The sequence below is a fragment of the Myodes glareolus genome, chromosome 25, assembly GCF_982192425.1.
Source record: "Myodes glareolus chromosome 25, mMyoGla1.1, whole genome shotgun sequence".
Classification (NCBI taxonomy): Eukaryota; Metazoa; Chordata; class Mammalia; order Rodentia; family Cricetidae; genus Myodes; species Myodes glareolus.
In genome coordinates this window covers 46,426,318-46,444,839 of record NC_142050.1, presented here as the reverse complement: position 1 = coordinate 46,444,839, position 18,522 = coordinate 46,426,318, and the positions used below count along the sequence as shown (strand labels likewise).

Genomic DNA, 18,522 nt, shown 5'->3' with positions numbered 1-18,522 from the left:
TTTTTTGGAGTTGATCTTGTACCCTGCCACATTACTAAAGGTGTTTATCAGCTGTAGGATTTCTTTGGTAGAGTTTTTGGGGTCGCTTATGTACACTATCATATCATCTGCAAATAACGAGAGTTTAACTTTTTCTTTCCAATTCGAATCCCCTTGGTCCCCTTATGCTGTCTTATTGCTATTGCTAGAAGTTCAAGCACTATATTGAAGAGGTATGGAGAGAATGGACAGCCTTGTCATGTTCCTGATTTTAGTGGAATGGCTTTGAGTTTCTCTCCATTCAGTTTGATGTTAGCTGTTGGCTTGCTGTAAATAGCTTTTATTATGTTTAGGTATGATCCTTGTATCCCCAGTCTCTTCTACACCTTTATCATAAAGGGGTGCTGAATTTTTTCAAATGCTTTTTCAACATCTAATGAAATGACCATATGGTTTTTTTCTTTCAGTTTATTTATATGATGGATTCATTGATAGATTTGCATATGTTGAACCAGCCCTGCATCTCTGGGATGAAGCCTACTTGATCATAATGGATAATTTTTCTAATGTGTTCTTGGATTCGGTTTACTAGGATTTTGTTGAGAATTTTTGCGTCGATGTTCATGGTGAGATTGGCCTGTTATTCTCTTTGGTTGTGTCTTTGTGTGGTTGTGGTATCAGAGTAACTGTAGCTTCATAAAAAGAATTTGGCAATGACTCTTCTGTTTCTATATTGTGAAATACATTAAGGAGTATAGGTATTAGTGCTTCTTGGAAGTTCTCGTAGAATTCTGCATTGAAACCATCTGGTCCTGGGCTTTTTATGGTAGGGAGGTTTTTGATAACAGATTCTCATTCTTCACGACTAATAGTTCTATTTTGATTGTTCACCTGGTCTTGATTTAACTTTGATAAATGGTACTTATCTAAAAACAAGCTCATTTCTTGTACATTTTCCAACTTTGTGGCATATAAGCTTTCATAGTAAGATCTAATGATTCTCTGAATTTCCTCTGTGTCTTTATGTTATGTCCCCCTTTTCATTTCTGATCTTATTATTGGAGTGTTCTCTCTCTGTCATTTGATTAATTTTGCTAAGGGTTTGTCAATCTTGTTGATTTTCTCCAAGAACCAACTTTTTGTTTCATTGATTCTTTAGATTGTTTTCTGTGTTTCTATTTTGTTGATTTCAGTCCTCAGTTTGATTATTTCCAGTCTTCTACTCCTCCTGGGTGAGTCTGCTTCATTTTTTCTAGAGCTCTCAAGTATGCTGTTAAGTCTCCAATGTGTACTTTCTCCATTTTTTTAATTGGGTACTTAGTGCTATGAACATTCCTCTTAGCACTGCTTTCATTTTGTCCCATAGGTTTGAGTATGTTTTGTCTTTATTTACATTAAATTTAAGGAAGACTTTAATTTCTTTCTTTATTTCTTCCTTGACCCAGGGGTGATTCAGTAGTTGACTGTTCAGCTTCCATGAGTTTGTAGGCTTTCTGGGGTTAGAATTGTTGTTGAATTCTAACTTTATACCATGGTGATTCGACAAGACACAAGTGGTTACTAATATTTTTTTGTATCTGTGGAAGTTTGCTTTGTTACCAAGTATGTGGTCAAATTTTGAGAAGGTTGCATGAGCTGCAGAGAAGAAGGTATATTCTTTCCTATTTGGGTGGAATGTTCTATAGATATCTGTTAAGTCCACTTGATTCATTATCTCTATTAATTCTCTTATTTCTCTGTTGGGTTTCTGTCCGGTTGACCTGTCCTTTGGTGAGAGGAGTGTTGAAATCACCCACTATTAGAGTGTAGGGTTTGAAGTATGCTCTGAATTCAAGTAACGTTTCTTTTACATAAGTGGGTGCTTTTATATTAGGGGCATAGATATTCAGGATTGAGACTTCCTCCTGATGAATTGTTCCTGTTATGAGTATAAAATGTCCATCTCCATATCTTCTGACTGATTTTCATTTGAAGTCAATTCTGTTGGAAATTAGAATGGCCACACCTGCTTGTTTCTTAGGTCCGTTTGCTTGGATAACCTTTCCCATCCCTTTACTCTGAGTAGATGTCTGTCTTTGTGGTTGAGGTGTGGTTCTTGTAAACATCAGAATGTTGGATCCTGTTTTCATATCCAATCTCTTAATCTGTGCCTTTTTATAGGTAAGTTGAGTCCATTAATATTAAGTGATATTAATGAGCAGTGGTTGTTGACTCCAGTTATTATTTTTTATTTTTGTGTAGTAGAGTTTGTGTGTTTCCCTTTTTTGAGTTGTGCTTGTGAAGGGTCGCTAGATGTCTGAGTTATTGTAGGCAGTGTTGGCAATGTTAGATTCCTTGGGTTGCAATTTTCCTTCTATTACTTTCTGTAGGGCTGGATTTGTGGCTATTAATTGTTTAAATTGGTTTTTATCCTGGAATATTTTGTTTTCTCCGTTGATAGTGAATGATAGCTTGGCTGAGTATAGTAGTCTGGGTTTGCATCCATGGTCTCTTAGGTTTTGCAGTACCTCTATCCAGGACCTTCTGGCTTTCATGGTTTCCATAGAGAAGTCCAGTGTTAGTCTGATAGGTTTACCTTTATAAGTTACTTGACCTTTTTCCTTTACAGCTCTTAATATTGTTTCTTTAATCTGTATGTTTTAAGTTTTGATTATTATATGGTGAGGGGATGTTTTTTTTTTGATCCATTCTATTCGGTGTACTGTATGCTTCTTGAACCTTCATAGGAATATCGTTCTTTAGGTTGGGAAAGTTTTCTTCTATAATTTTGTTGAATATATTTTCTGGGCCTTTGATCTGGAATTCTTTTCCTTTTTCAATCCCTATTATTCTTAGATTTGGTTTTATTTATTGTTTCCCAGATTTCTTGAATGTTTTGTGATGAGATTTTGTTGGATTTGCTGTTTTCTTTGATCAGAGCATTTATTTACTCTATAGTGTCTTCAGAATCTGAGATTCGTTCTTCTATCTCCTGTATTCTATTGGTTATGTTTGATTTTGTAGTCTCTGTTCATTTACCTAGCTTTTCCATATCCAGCCGGCATTCGGTTTGTGTTTTCTTCATTGCCTCCATTTCAGTTTTCAATTCTTAAACTGTTTTCATTAGTTGTTTGATTGTGTTTCCTTGGTTTCCCAGGGTATCGTTTACAGATTTACTCATTTCTTTAATCTTTTTGGTATACTTCTCATTCAATACTTTACTCATTTCTTCAAACTTTTTGTTATACTTCTCATCCAATTCTTTAAGAGAGTTATTCATATCCTGTTTAAAGGACTCTATTGCTTTCATAATAGCACTATTTTTCCACTTCTTCTGGATTAAGGTGCTCAAGTAATTCTATTTTAGGGTTGCTGGGATCTGATGTTTTCATATTGTTTTTCAGACTGTTGGAGGAATTCTTGCCTTGGCATCTGCCCATCTCTTCCTTCAAATGCTCTCTATTGGAACTTCTGATACCGAGTCAGGTTCCCTTGTTGGGCAGGGACCTCACTGACAGAAGGCCTATCTTTCCTCAGGCATGCTATTGATACTCAGGAACTCCCTCCTGCTGGGTTGGGCTTACAGTCCAGACCCAGAGTGCAAGGCAGCTGAGCTGGGGAATTTTATGGCCCCAGGGTGAAGGGAGGGATAGAGAAAGGGGTACCTGGGTGAAAGCTGAGATAGGAGGCGGGAGAGCTTAGCAGGGTGGAACCACCCCTTCAGAGTGACCAGGGAGTCAAGGGGGTCTGGGAATGTCTGAACTCCTCCTTGCTGGTTCTCTGCTGCGGGTCAGGAGCAAACTCACCCCTCTGAAGGATGTCTGCTAGAGGATTGGTCTGTAGGTTTTGATCCATCCAAGAAATTTTTACCTTTTTTATTTCACATTTGATTGCTATTAAGTGCCATCAAGTTGCTTCATGGTGTTTCATGAGCACTTTTCTAACTCTTTGGTCTTTGGTGTCTTGTTTTGTTTTGTTTTTTGAGGCAGGGTTTCTCTATATACCATCCCTGGAACTTGCTTGGTAAATGAGGCAGGCCTTGAACTCAATGATATCCTCCTGTCTCAGCATCCCAAGTGCTAGGATTACAAGTATTATGTCACCACTGCTTGGCTTTTCCTAATTCTTTCTTGTTGTTGTGTTGGGTCCAGGGGGGTCATGCAAAGATGAGAACACCACAAGTCTAATAAAACAGAAGCAAACTTTGTTCCAGAAACCAGATCCTAGGAAAATCAGAAGAAAACTTAAAAATGAAAAATAAAAATAAAACACCACAGGGCACAGAAGGTTATCAGCTAGCTGAGACCATAATCAGAGATTGTGTATGTTAGGCTGTGGCAAAAGGCCGGTTTCTGAACCCACTTTTGATAGCAGGGACACCAAGCATTATCTCTGAACAAAAGAATTGTTACAACCTTGCCCTGACCCTTAGGTTGGTCAGCAGAGACCCTAAAGAGGGGAGTGAGTGTTATTGTCAATGGGTAACTAGACAGCCATCATGAAATATGTTTTAGAGGAGAATACAATGAAGGTCACTAATTGCGAGAAAACAGATGTCTTTAATAATTAGTCAGAAAAGGACTGCTAGTAATACTAGAAGGTTAATAAATTAGGATTAACTGAATCTTTGGCTGAGAATTTAGGAGATAGAAGAAAGCTTTTCACACTATCTTAAGGTAAAACTCTGATACTGACTACCATACTTTACAACCTCCCTTATCAGAGCTCATTAATTAAACCATTGTATTTGTCCACAATCTCCTGATACCTCTAGAGACTTATGCCTCTCCTCTGGTGGAGACCAGTTTTCCATAATGGAGACAGTGTCTAACCCAAAGGTCACATATCTCTGTCTCCTAAATGTTATCTCAGTTTACATCTGTTGTTTATCAGGGATGGCCAGGACACTACTCTCAATTCATAGGGCGAAGCTCTGGCCTTGTAAATAAATCAGCCAATTGTAAAATGACCTACGCTTCCCAAGCAACTGAGGAAATAGCTCACTGTGAATGAATGATCCTTGATCTGATGAGAAAGCTGATTATAGTCTGTTCTCATTCTCCTAGACTTATAACTTTATATTTCTTTATTCCTACATTCTTATTTTTGGAATCTACATTTTTATTTTTTCATTCGTGGACTCTTCAACACACAGAGAAACACTTGAATAAAATTGAAAATTAAACTAAGTGTACAATAAAAAAAAGCAAAACACCTTTAATATCATCATGCCGTCACTCAGGAGGCAGAGTGAACTCTGTGAACTCTGAAAATCATGTTTTCAGGGCTATGTAAAGAGATGCCCCGACAACAATATATGAACAAAGATACATGGAAAGACAGTGCTGGCTGGTGGGGGGAGGTGTATATGACTTTACAGGAGGGGTATTATGGGATTAAAATTGACAGTCTTGTCCTTCACAGGCTGCACAGGAAACGTTCTTTGGTCTTACCTAAGTTCAGAGAGCCATCAGGCACAGTGAGGTAGAAAATGAAGCACCTCCTAGAGATTCTCAATGGAGGCCTAGCCTGTTGTTGTAAAGCAGAGACATGGAGGGACGGCCTAAGTGGTAGGCACAGAGGAGCTAGGATGCCCACAGTGATATTTGTACCTTTGGTCCTGTCTTGGGTAGTGCCATGTCAGTCAGTCAAACTGATGTCCACCTGCAGAGAAGAGGAGAGATCCAGCTGGGTGGTGTAGTGGTGGCACTTGGGAGTTCCAGAACTGGTTCCAAGGCTACAGCTTAGAGTCTGGTTTCCTGTGCTCACAGCCCAGCAGAGATTTGGGTTTGTATGTTCCTGAGACCTACTCCAATTTAATAGTGCCATTGCCCTTTCATAAAGGATAATAGGGCAGGTACACACATGCTGGATATCACACACATACACTGGCTGTATGTCTGCCTGCCTGCCAGCCTCTGTGAACCCGGCGAGAGTGCCTGGTACCTTCAGAAGACAGAAGATGGGGGGTGGTTTCTGCTGAAATTAGAGTTATGGATGGCTGCCAGCAGTTTCTTGACTGCTGTGAGGATGGTGGGACAGGAAGCCACCAAAGACAGAAACATGCCAGACAAGAGTTTTTGGTAGAAAACTGAACTGAGTAGAAACCGCTTTAGTGTTTTCAGAGTTATGTCTGAGGAACATTCTACTTCTACAAAATAAAACCAAATCCTTTCCAATGTCCAGATGTCCTCTGAGGGGGATAAATGGATGACAGAAAAGAAAAAAAGATAAGAGGGTTTTAGTTTTTCCAAAATCTACAGCGACAAAATTTCCCCTTATATGGTGTACTGGAGAATAGCAAGAGTTCCCACTGTGTTGTGTCTAGTTTTTCTCACTTGAGGTTGGATGGTGTCAACCATAAGATTTTCATCTTTTATGATCATGTGAGAGTCTAGCTTTTTTTATCACTTTGATAGATGGGCACATGTTCCCTCTAGTTCTTCTGGCTGTATAGCTTTGACCATGGAAGCAGGTTGGATTTCATCAAAGAAATTCTTTTTTCATCAAAGAAATTTTCTATTTTAGAGACAGGGTTTCTCTGTAGCTTTGGAGCCTGTCCTGGAACTAGCTCTTGTAGACCAGGCTGTCTCGAACTCATGAAGATCTGCCTACCTCTGCCTCCCGAGTGTTAGGATTAAAGGACTGCCCTGCCACCACCCAGCCGAAACCAGCTCTTATAGAAAAGGTTGGCCTCAAACACTCAGAGATCTGTCTGTCTCTGCCTCCCAAGTGCTGGGATTAAAGGCACCAAACTAGATTTTTTTCCTAATTCTTGAATGGGGTAACTACCAAAGGTATTTCTTCCTACTTGAATTGTGTTTGATTGCTGTTTTAAGTTTTTAGATCACCTGTTCCCTGGTCCCTAGGCTCCACACCTGTCCCCTGAGGGCACCTGGTAGAGGTGAGACACAGACTAGTAAAATTCAAGGTCATCACCCCTTGCTAAGGTCTTGAACTCCTGCCTGACCCATTAAAGGGTGTGGCTACAACTTGACTGGTCTGCTTAGATATGCTTTTTGTTTGTTTGTTTGTTTATGGAGACAGTGTTTCCCTGCCTAACAGTCCTAGCGGTACTGGACCTAGTTCTTGTAGACTGGGAGCTCACAGGGATTCACCTGCCTCAGTGTAATGAGCATGAAAACAGATTCCTCTGAATGGATAAATAAAGGGAAATCTGTAGTGTAGATAGAACAGGAAATTTATAAAACAAAAATGAATGCAACTTAGGGTACTGTAAAAGCATTTCGTCTTGTGTGTGGTGTGGAAAATTACTAAGGTGAAATATTAAGAGAACATTTGCCCACTTCCCACTTGAAGGCTGCACCCATCAACCTTGGTAATGAGGTAATCTTGCCACAGGAGAGGGACCCCCACCCTTCTGTGGCCAGTTGATACTGATAACCTGGGATATCTGGTTATCAGAAGGATCAAACGACAGGCAGTTTCAAACTGGCATGAAAAGAGAGGGCAGAAACAGGGCAATTATCGCACTTCTTACGATGGCCTGGGCATCAAGCTTCATGGAAAGAGAGATCCTCTAAGCCTGCCTCCTTAATAGCAGAAATATTTATTGCCTTGCCTAAACATTTAATGCTCTGTCTCCTGAGTACAGAGCTTCATCTCCCAAAAGCAGACATTTAACGCCTTGTATCCTGAATGCAAAGATTCATTTCCTGAGAGTGAACATCGAAGGTCTGTCTCCCGAGAACAGACAAGACACTCTGCCTTCCTGAGTGCAGACAGAACTCTCTGCCTTCCCAAGCACAGGCAGAACGTTTTGCCTTCTGAGACCAGGCCACAGACTACAGGGTCAAGAATTGATGCAGCACCTGACCAGCCTAAGATCAGGACATTGAACACCTTATCTCCCAAGCACAGACCACAGAGCCAAGAGTTGAGCTTCACCATCCAGCTCCCAGTGCTGTCAGGCATCCAACCTAAGAAATTCAAGGACTGGATTGATGGCTCAGTGGTTAAGAGCACAGTCTCCTCTTTTAAATGTCCTGAGTTCAGTTCCCAGCAACCACATGGTGACTCAGAACCATCTGTAATGAGATCTGGTGCCCTCTTCTTGCCTGAAGGCATGCTTGCAGACATAATACTATATACATAATAAAAAAGAAAACATTAAAAAAAAGAAATTCAAAAATTCCTTTTTAAGCTGAAGAACACTAGGTCGTATGATGCTATTTAATGCATGTACATAATGTTAAGAGAAGAGCATAGATGTGTTAATACATGTTTAGTAAATGGAATGTTAAGAGATATCAATAAGTGATAAGTTGTATTAAGTTTAAAAGGTGTTTTATAGGTAATGGATGAGTTGTTTTAAGTTTAAAAGGTGTTTCATAGGTAATGGATAAGTTGTATTAAGTTTCAGAAGTATTTTATAGATGAGTGATAAATTAGATTAAGGTTATGAATTGGTTTATGTATTAGGATTAGTAGGATTAATAACTGTGATATTGAATTGCCTGTGTGTTGCCCATTATCAATCCCCCATGCCTATTAAGACTGTAAACCCCATTGATGCCTTGGATATTGAAGTTGCTAGTAAAGAATCATTAGAAAGACAATTCTCTTGCTTGGTCTGGTTAAAGATCCTGGAGCTGAAGTCCCCCAGCTCTTAACACTCAGTCTCCTGAGTGTTGGGATTAAGGGCACATGCCACAACTGCCAGGCCTAGATAGATAAGCATATTTGCTGCCTTCTTGCTGAAGTTGGGAAACATTACCTTCTTGTTGAAGTTGGGAAATTGCTGAATTCAGTCATTTTCAGGTTTCTTAGCAAAAAACAAAAACAAAACAAAACAATAAAACCCAAAAAACCTTTATTTGCCTTCTTTGTTTTATTTCACATTTTAACTTTTTTTTTTGAGACAGGACCTGTCTTTTTATTTGTGCTTCAGACAAAGTATTTCACTACATGGAAGAGGACTTTCTTCTGAACACTGCTACTGCAATTACAATTTTAAAAGGAAAACTAAAATTAAAGTAAATATTCTGGTATTAACAAAGAAAAAAGGAGAAAAGCAGCATTTTCTTTCTTTTTGTTTTCTTCTTTTTTTGTTTTTTGAGGCATGGTTGGTTTCTCTGTATAATAGCCATAGCCATTCTGGAACTCACTTTATAGACCAGGCTGTCTTCTTGGTAACATTCTGGTTATTTTTCCTTATTTCCTATCTGTAAATCAACATTTCTTCTCTTTCTCTCTTTTGTTTAATTTATGTGGGGTTTTTTTTTTGCTTTTTGTTTTACTCTGTTCTTGGAACTAGCTCTTGTAGACCAGGCTGGCCTCAAGCTCTAAGAAATTCACTTGCATCTGCCAGATATGGAACCAGTCCCCTCTAATGCTTTAATCCTGGTCTTATGGGCTCTATGCTCTCAATACTGCATGAAAAACTCCAGTGTGCAGGTCCTTGTCTGTCACGCCAGCAGCATTCAGGGACTGGAAAGACAAGGATCAGGAGATCATCTTCAGCAACACAGCAAATTACCGCGCCAGCATGGTCTGGAACCACAAGTCTTGGCGGAGGGTGTCCAGGTTGAATAAATCCACAGAGCAGGAGGTTGAGGTGGAACAGCTTCAGCTTGTCTATTGGTCTGCTGGGGCTAGCTTTTATACCATGGCACCAAATGGGGAGGGGGCTGTGAAGGGGCTGTCAACTGACCCCTGGAGGGACTGTCACCTGAATCCAGTAGGGGTCAAGGACTGATCAAGTGCACTCAACCTTCACCTGACCCCAGTAGGGACCATCACCTGACCCCAGCAGGGATCAAGGAATAATCATGTGCACTTAAACTTCCTTATCCAACTTCAGGAGCAGAGGGAAGTTATGTTTTCTTTGCAGATAAGCACCTCAAATGGGGGCAGGGAAATGTAACTCAGGGTAGCAATTCCCACAGCAAATGTAAACCATCCTGGTGTGAAACAGACCCTCTAAAAGAAATTTTAAAAAATGACACTTTTACTGTTTATGTCTGAAGTAAAAATATTCAAAACAAATCACTATGTCAATATTATTCCTGGAAATGATATCCAATTGGGAATTTTTAAAATTATTCCACAGCTGTTTTAATTTTCTCTGACTCAGTATTTGATCTGAGAAGGGGGGTGAGTTTGTAAAAACAAAACAACAGAAAGAGAACCCCAAGCAAGCAAGTGGTGGCCATGGTGAAATGTCTTTGAAAGGAGACTTAGATGGCAGGGAACTGCACTTGCCAACTTCCTCCTTTCCTCCCTCAGTCCCTCAGTCCCTCCCTCTCATGATGCCATAATTATGGCAGCCCCTTGGCACACATAGTCCTTTTGCTGATCAGTCAGACACACTCTTTGTTTTATTTTGTAATTTTTGAGTTATAGGTGAAGTCAATTATTTGAACTCTTAAGATGCATTATTATTGTTATTATTATTTTATTATTTTGGGGGGGTTGTTTTTTTTTGACATAGGGTTTCTCTGTGTATCTCTTTATGCCCTCAAACTTACTTAGTAGACAAGATGAACTTTGGACTCAAAGAGATCCAGCTGCCTTGGCCTCTGCCTCCTAGTGCTGGGATTAAAGCATGTACTAAACACTTTTTTTTCAGGACAGGGTTTCTCTGTGTCACTTTGCCTGTCATGAAACTCACACTGCAGAGAAAGGTAGCCTCAAACTCACAGCAATCGGCCTGCCTCTGCCTCACCTGATCTCTGAGGTCTTTAATCATCTCTTTCTATCTGTGTAGCTGTCTATCTACCTATGTATGTATGTATGTCTGTATGTATAATCTATCTATCTATTTATCTATCTATCTATCTATCTATCTATCTATCTATACATCTATCTGTCTATTCATTTAATACTTTACTTATTTATTTTCAAAACAAAGTTTCTCTCTAGCTTTGGAGTCTGTCCCCTAGAATTGAGAAAAAGGAATGTATCACCACCACCACCCAACCAGATGATTATTTCTTATGGTGGGCAATGGGGCCTACAAATTCCCTCAAAGGACTGAATTCACTGTGTGCTAGATGTTCTGTAGGGCTATGTTTTCCTTTGCTTGGGGGAATACTCTTCCTCTCTCTCTCTCTCTCTTTCTCTCTCTCTTTCTCTTTCTCTCTTCTTCTCTCTCTCATTCTAGATCTCTATTTTGTCCCATTCCACATAGAAACTTCTCTGTTTTTCTTGAATATTTTTTACTCAGTCTGTCTTCCACATTTCTTTTCTTTTCTCTCTCTCCCTCTCTTTTTAACCCTCTCAACCTAGACAGGAAGCTAAAGGCTTATGGTATTTTTCTTTACACATATAGTGTATTGTCACAATGTGGAGAACACTGATTTCAAATCGTGGTCTTATAGAGGCTAGGAGACTGAGAACAAAATGGACCTTGACAATATGGCTCGTAGTGTCTTCCATCTTGCTGAGGTCAGCACTCATCAAGGTGGTTACCAGAGGCAGCCTCCTAAAAACATCCATCTTGGTGAAGTCACCAACCATGCTGTCTGCAAAGGGCCTTCACTAAAATGTTTTGAACTGTGACCCTGCCCACCTCACACACACACATACACACACACACACAGGGACAGACATGGGTACACTGAGAGAAACACAATTTGAAGTTAAACTCAATGTACAAGAGAGTCAGAGAACACAAAAACAAAACAAAACAAAAATATACAATAAAAACATGCTATGGGGTGGTCTCATGCAGGACAGTCATACATTTGGCAATGAAATTCTGCCAGGGGACTTTGATTTTTAGTATTATTCACATCCCATGGTGATGGTAGTTCTCCTCTTGAACAAGGAAAGTATCAGAACTGGAGAGATGAAATTTCTGCAACTTTCAGAAACAAGGTGGGCATCTATTGCACTCTTCTGGTGAAATGGAGTACATGCAGATAGAGTGCTCATGCATAAAATAAATACATTATTTTATTCCTAAATTAAAGAAACAAACAAGGGCTGGAGAAATAACTCAGAGTTTAAGAGCACTGACTGTTCTTCTGGAGATCCTGAGTTCAATTCACAGGAGAAATATCTAAGTGGCTTTCCTGAAGAAGTGGCTTCATTTCCCAGCACCCATATGGCAGCCCATAAGTGATTGTAAATCCAGTTGCTGGATGATCTGACACTCTCACAACATTGCACATATAATAAAGTTAAATAAATTATATAAACTTTTTCTCTCTGGCTTTGGACCTTGTCCTCATCGACCTAGCTCTTGGAGAACTGGGAATAAAGAAACATGTTGCCACCACCACCCAGCTAGATTTTTTTAATGATAGGCAATAAGACCTATAAATTCCATCAAAGGACTGATTTCACTGTGTGCTATCCCGGCCAGTGGGATACGAATGGGGGTCCCTGAAAAACGTAGTGAGAGGAATGAAAGGAGACAAGAGACATGAGAAATGATGGCAAGACAGGATTTCTGATCAAGCCCTCTCAGTTTATTTCCTCAGAAACTGTTATATAGCAAACGGGCAAAAGGGGGAAGGGAAGGGTGTCAGGAAACTCAGGTCTGCTCAAATTCAGGTCTGGAGGCATGCCCAACTGTTAGATAAATGCTGAAGGTCTGTGATTATAGACTAACAATGGAAAATGCTAATGAGTTCCCAGAACCTGGTTCCTGCAGGTCCCTGCTAGGAGATAAGACATCAGGTTGATTTTCTAGACCCTGCAAGGGGGAGAGGTAAATATTTTTCTTAACCTGTAAGTTTAAGATGGCTATAAACAAAATGCAGATCTCAAAATACAGGTCTTTGCTTCCAGCAGTGTGCCAGGTATTCTGTAGTGTCATGTTTTCTGTTGCTTGAGGGAATACTGTGTCATCCCACCCCTTTCCCTCCCCCCATTCTAGGTCTCTATTTTGTCCTGTTCCACATAGGAATTTCTCTGTTTTACTTGATTTTTTCCCTCAGTCTGTCTTCCACATTTATTAAACTCAATGTATGAGGAGTAACCAAGCATGTTGTTCAAATCACTGCTGGGGCTGGGAGGTGGTAGAATAGGCCTTTGACTCTGGCACTTCATTCAACCTGATTTCCACCTGCAGGAGAACAGCAAGAAAGAGATCCTGCCAGGTGTTTGTGGCCCATTCCTTTAATCTCAGTTCTTGGGTGTCAGCCTGGTCTACAAGAGAGTTCTGGAACAGGTTCCAAAGCTATGGAGAAGCCCTTTCTTGGATATAAAAAAGGAAGGAAGGTGCTGCAGGAACTCCTTCTGCTCCTTCAGAAAAATGGTTAGCAGGAATGATTCCTCTTCCTATCACATTACACATGTTTTTAAGACAATGGAATCTTTTGTCTTTACTTGATTCTTCAATTCATGTACTGTTTCCCAGAAAAGGAAAAAGGTATGTTGACTTCCTTACTTAACTTACCCACAACAGAACCGTGGAACAGTCTCATTCACTCCCAGGCTGTCTTTCCTCCAGCTGTTTCCAGGACTACACAGATCTTTGGCTGAGATGAACTGGAAGAAGACCCGACAATATGTCACAGGATTTCTATAAAGAGATGAACTTGGCAACCCTAAAATGGCTCCCTTAATTAAGATATCTTCTTCCCTGCTCCCATATCCACCCTTCCTCCATCCCAACCATCCCGTTCCCCCAGGGTCTCCCCATCCTCCCCTCCTCATTTTTCTCTCCCCATGTCTTCTTATCCCTACCCCACCCCCACCCCCAAGATCCCAATTTTTGCCTGGCAATCTAGTCTACTTCCAATATCCATAAGGGTATCTATATGTTTTTCTTTGGGTTCACCTTCTCATTTAGCTTCTCTAGGACCACGAATTATAGGCTCACTGACCTTTATTTATGGCTAGAATCCACTTATGAGTGAGTACATACCATATTCATCTTTTTGGGTCTGGGTTACCTCACTCACAATAGTGTTTTCTATTTCCATTCATTTGCTTGCAAAATTCAAGATGTCATTATTTTTTACCACTGAGTAGTACTCTAATATGTGTATATTTCACACTTTCTTTAGCCATTTTAGGGTTGGCAAGAGACTTGACTCTGGAGGGGTTCCCAGGTGTCCATGGAGATGTCCCCAGCTAGTTCCTTGGGCAGCTGAGGAGAGGGAGCCTGAAGTGGCCCTATCCTATAGCCACACTGATGAATATCTTGCATATCACTATAGAAGCTTCATCTGGTGATGGATGGAGATAGAAACAGAGACCCACATTGGAGCACTGGACTGAACTCCCAAGGCCCAAATGAGGAGCAGAAGCAGGGAGAATATGAGCAAGGAAGTCAGGACCCTGAGATTTGTGCCCACCCACTGAGACTGTGGAGCTGATCTAATGGGAGCTCACCAAGGCCAGCTGGACTGGGACTGAAAAAGCATAGGATCAAACCGGACTCTGAATGTGGCGGACAATGAGGGATGACTGAGAAGCCAAGGACAATGGCACTGGATTTTGATCCTACTCCATGTACTGATGTTGTGGGAGCCTAGTCTGTTTGGGTGCTCACCTTCCTGGACCTGGATGGAGGGGGGAGGACCTTAGACTTCCCACAGGGCAGGGAACCCTGATTGCTCTTTGGACTGGAGAGGGAGGGGGATGGGAGTGGGGGGATAGGGAGAGAAATGGTAGGTAGGGAGGAGGCGAAACTTTTTAAATAATAAAAAAATAAAAATAAAAAAAGAGATGGACTTGGTTAGACCCTGCAGCAATTGCAAGGTGTGGGTACAGCCACACCAAGCAAGCCTTCCCGGTCACTCGTGGTCGAACTCTTCCCCTGTGTGGGTTATGAGTCTCGGCCCCAGTGCACTGGTTCCCGTCTTGTTGTCTTGTCATTAAACTTCCTGTAATTGCAGCAAGGACGGTCTCTTGTGAGTTACTGGGGGGGGGTCACGTCATCTGGAGGCTTGAGTAAGAGTCTCCCCAATATGGGGGGGGGTCTTTCAGCAGACAAGCCTTTATTCTACTTTCTCACACAGTATACATAGCCCTCAGCAGGGGAGGCCAAGGCAGCAAAAGCAAGAATCTCATCACCATAAGTCACATGGCTTAGGGGTAAACATCCTTAGAAACATTGCTGAAAACAACAGATTGTTCTGTTTTTGTTTCTGGTTTTGGAACAACCAACCACAAGAGTGCAAAACAGATCTAGTGGGGTGCGAAGGCCTGTCCTCAAGGGACCAAACAATTTTCCCCTTTTTATTTTAAAAGCATGAGAGCCTCTGTCTTAGGACTCCCCCAGATAGAGACTCTTACCCATCTACAGGAGGCCTTAATCCCTCTTTTAGGCAAGCTCTCCATACCAGGACAGTTGCCCATTGTTGGGATTCCTAATGACTTCTGCAGAATCTTCAGCCAGACTTGGAGCACTTCATGATTATCGGAAGACAGCACGAGCAACACTTGTTGAGTCACCATGTGCTATCCTTGGGGTTGCCACATAAAGCGGCAGAGAATCCAAAAACAGATAACCCCAATAGCAATGCCAGCACAGTGAGAGAATTCCAGACAATTGGTGGACCCAGCCCCCAAACTGGGCCTTGCCATTCCACCAACTGGATCCAGACACAGCAGTGAACTGCATGCTATTAATACGAACAATATGATGAGCTGGCTGAAGGGTAAAATTCAAATAGGAGGAATTCCAAGGACCATCCAAGCATGCATTCAATTGTTCAACCACATCAGAAGCACCCACAGCATCAACAGGTGCAATGCAAGCTGCACTAAAAGAATGAGAACAAGATACCCATGCAAGAGTCAAAGGGAATCCACCTGCTCCTGAAAAAGCACAGTCCATTGATCCAAATTCAAAAGTCCAAATCCAATACGGGAGTCCAGAACACTCTGTGTCTTCAGGGCCTTGCCAACCTTCCCAGACAGCACAGTCTCTGCAGTCACAGCCGTTTGTGAAATGGTAACTCCAGCAACCACAACTGCAGTGGCAGCAAGAGCAATAGCAGGAACAATTGCAGCTGTTATGCCAAAGTCTCGCCACTGTCCATAAAGGATGACATTCTGATGTTCTTGAGACACCAGAACTGGAAGAGGAATCACAGCAGGCACTTGAACAATAGAAGCTCCATCAGAACCGTCCCAGCAATTACTCAGCTTCAGATCCTGGAAGAACAATTAAGAATATTACCCTCCAAAGTGCCATCAACAATACAAAGAAAAATGGGGCAAGAACACAAACAGAGGATCGAATAGTCATATTGCGTCCAGCAGTATAATTTATCTTTAGAGAGGTTTCAAAAAGAACTGTTTGGTTAAAACTGGCAGTGGCATGAAAAACAATTACTCATACCCGAGAAGGGTGGAATTTTTCACCGCGGGCCTATGGCCATACCACCACATGTCTTTACTACCTTTTACCAAATCAGGCTCTTGAGTGATACATTTTCCCACATAACTGTAGAGTGGAGATTAAAATCTCTATCAAATCCTTTTTCAGTATGGGATGCAGTATATCTCTAAATCCTATCAACCTACCATGAGTATGATTATTAGTAAGCATTATGCAATAATACTCCTTCCAATGACAGATTAGAAAAAAGTGAGGGACAGAGGGGGCTATTTTTACTAACTGGCATTAAAAGTAGGGGACTTCTCACCAGACTCCCCATCACCCATGATTAGGTTATTGTTACTAGAGCCATCACCCAAAGCAGAAGGAGTGTCATGATCTTCATCCCGGGTCACCAGCAGTACACACTGCTCTGGCACCCAAATTGGTTTATCAACTCCTGGAGGAAAAACACATATAGTCCCCATCACCTGTGCCAACAAGGGGGTTGGTTCTATTCATCTTCCTGTTTGCAGATCTTTCCAACGAACCCATCCTAGGCTCTGAGCCCTAACTTGTGTATGGTGCTCCATAGGCGAGCGCCCTTCAGCATTCACAGTTAAAAAATTGAAAATATAGAGAATGGTGGATAATTGAGTTGCTGGGGAGAATATGAACTCCCCCCCTTTTTATTTTTTGAAAATATTGCTTGAGGGTCTGACTGGCTCTTTCCACAATTGCATTACCCATTGGGCTATACAGGATGCCTGTTTTATGGGAAATTTCATAGAATGAACAAAAGAATAAAATAATTTTGTTGCTATATGCTGGGCAATTATCTGTCTTAATACCTGCAGGTTTGCCCATATAGGTAAAAGGAGATAGGCAGTGTGCAATGGCCTCTTTCGCTTGTTCTCCCAAATGCAAGAATGTGAAAATTACTCCTGAAAATGTGTCTACTAATACATGGACAAACATAAGTTTCCCTGTGGCAGGCATGTGTGTAACATCCATCTGCCATAATTGATTTAGTTGTAACCCTCATGGGTTAACTCCTAAATTGGGGATGCTTAGGAAAGAGGCACCCTGAGGAAAAGAAGATGTAATGGCTTGTGATGTAGGAGGGACATCTGTCTATGTGTTACTTTCATTGGTTAATAAAGAAATTGCCTTGGCTTTTGATAGGACAGCAGCTTAGATAGGTGGAATAGACAGAACAGGATGCTGGGAGAAAGAAGCAGAGTCAGGCAGATGCCATGAAGCTCCGGCCCAAGATGGACATAGGTTAGAATCTTCCCAGTAAGCCACCACCTCATGGTGATATACAGATTATTAGAAATTGGTTAATCAAGATGTGAGAGTTAGCCAATAAGAGGCTAGATATAATGGGCTAGGTAGTGTTTAAAAGAATACAGTTTCTGTGTAATTCTTTTGGGTAAAGCTAGACGGGTGGCAGGAAGCAGCCCACTGCTCCTTTTACAAGTGGCACCCAACGTGATGGACTAAATAAACTTAAAAATCTGAGAGAGCTTAAAAAGGAGAGAGAGAGAATTCAACATAGTTTTTTGCTGTTTGCTGGCAGGGTGCTACAAAGATATTTTCCTGACTCAGCAGCCACAGCAGGAAAAAAGCTGCGTCATTTTAAAATGTGGCTTCCTAGGCCCTGCCGCCAGTGCAATCTCTAGCTATGGAGTATTTCTGGGCCTGAACATTTGTGTGCCCACTTGGGGTCAGGAATAAAGTAGCTGATACCATGCCCATGGCTCGGTTCTTCCTGCCTGAGTAGGCAGCTGGATCAGGTCTACTAGAAAGTGGCAGTTTTAAAATACCAGTTTCTGGGTTGTGCCACCATTGCGATCTCTGTCTGACTCCTGCAGTAGACAGAGCTTTTGAATACAGCATTTGATGTAAAGTACTGTGATTTGTTTGATGGCAACTAGTCTCACTGTGTGCCTAAAAGGGGGTCATTGCATGCTGCAGCTCAGAGGCACAAGCACCTATGCCATGCTAGCAGTGGAATGTGCAAGGCTCAGAGGCACAAGCAGATCTGCCATGTTGGGCTGGGCGAGACAAGCAGGCAGTACCTATTTTTTACCTAGTAATGTCACAGCTTAGATTCTTAAGTGCTAAGTGATTTAAAACAGCAAAGTGAAAATGCTCCTGGATTCACAATAGGATAGATTCAGACATAAAAGACCTTTAAATGGGTCATAATGTTAGATAAACATAGGCTCGGGAGAGAGAAGGAGTATAGAGAATAAAAAAAAGGTAAAGATCCTAGAGAAGCTAAATAAGAAGATGAACCTGATGAAGATTAT

The 18,522-nt window shown here is 41.3% G+C and overlaps 1 protein-coding gene across 1 annotated transcript in view; it reads right to left on the bottom strand.

Annotated features, from left to right (window-relative positions):
- Positions 1–15,678: 15,678 nt before the first annotated feature.
- Positions 15,679–18,522, bottom strand: part of LOC146893724 (uncharacterized) — a 32,099-nt gene continuing 29,255 nt past the window's right edge. The window contains 1 exon segment of the mRNA XM_087901753.1: positions 15,679–16,038. Within this exon segment, the coding sequence (XP_087757879.1) occupies positions 15,679–16,038 (360 nt within the window).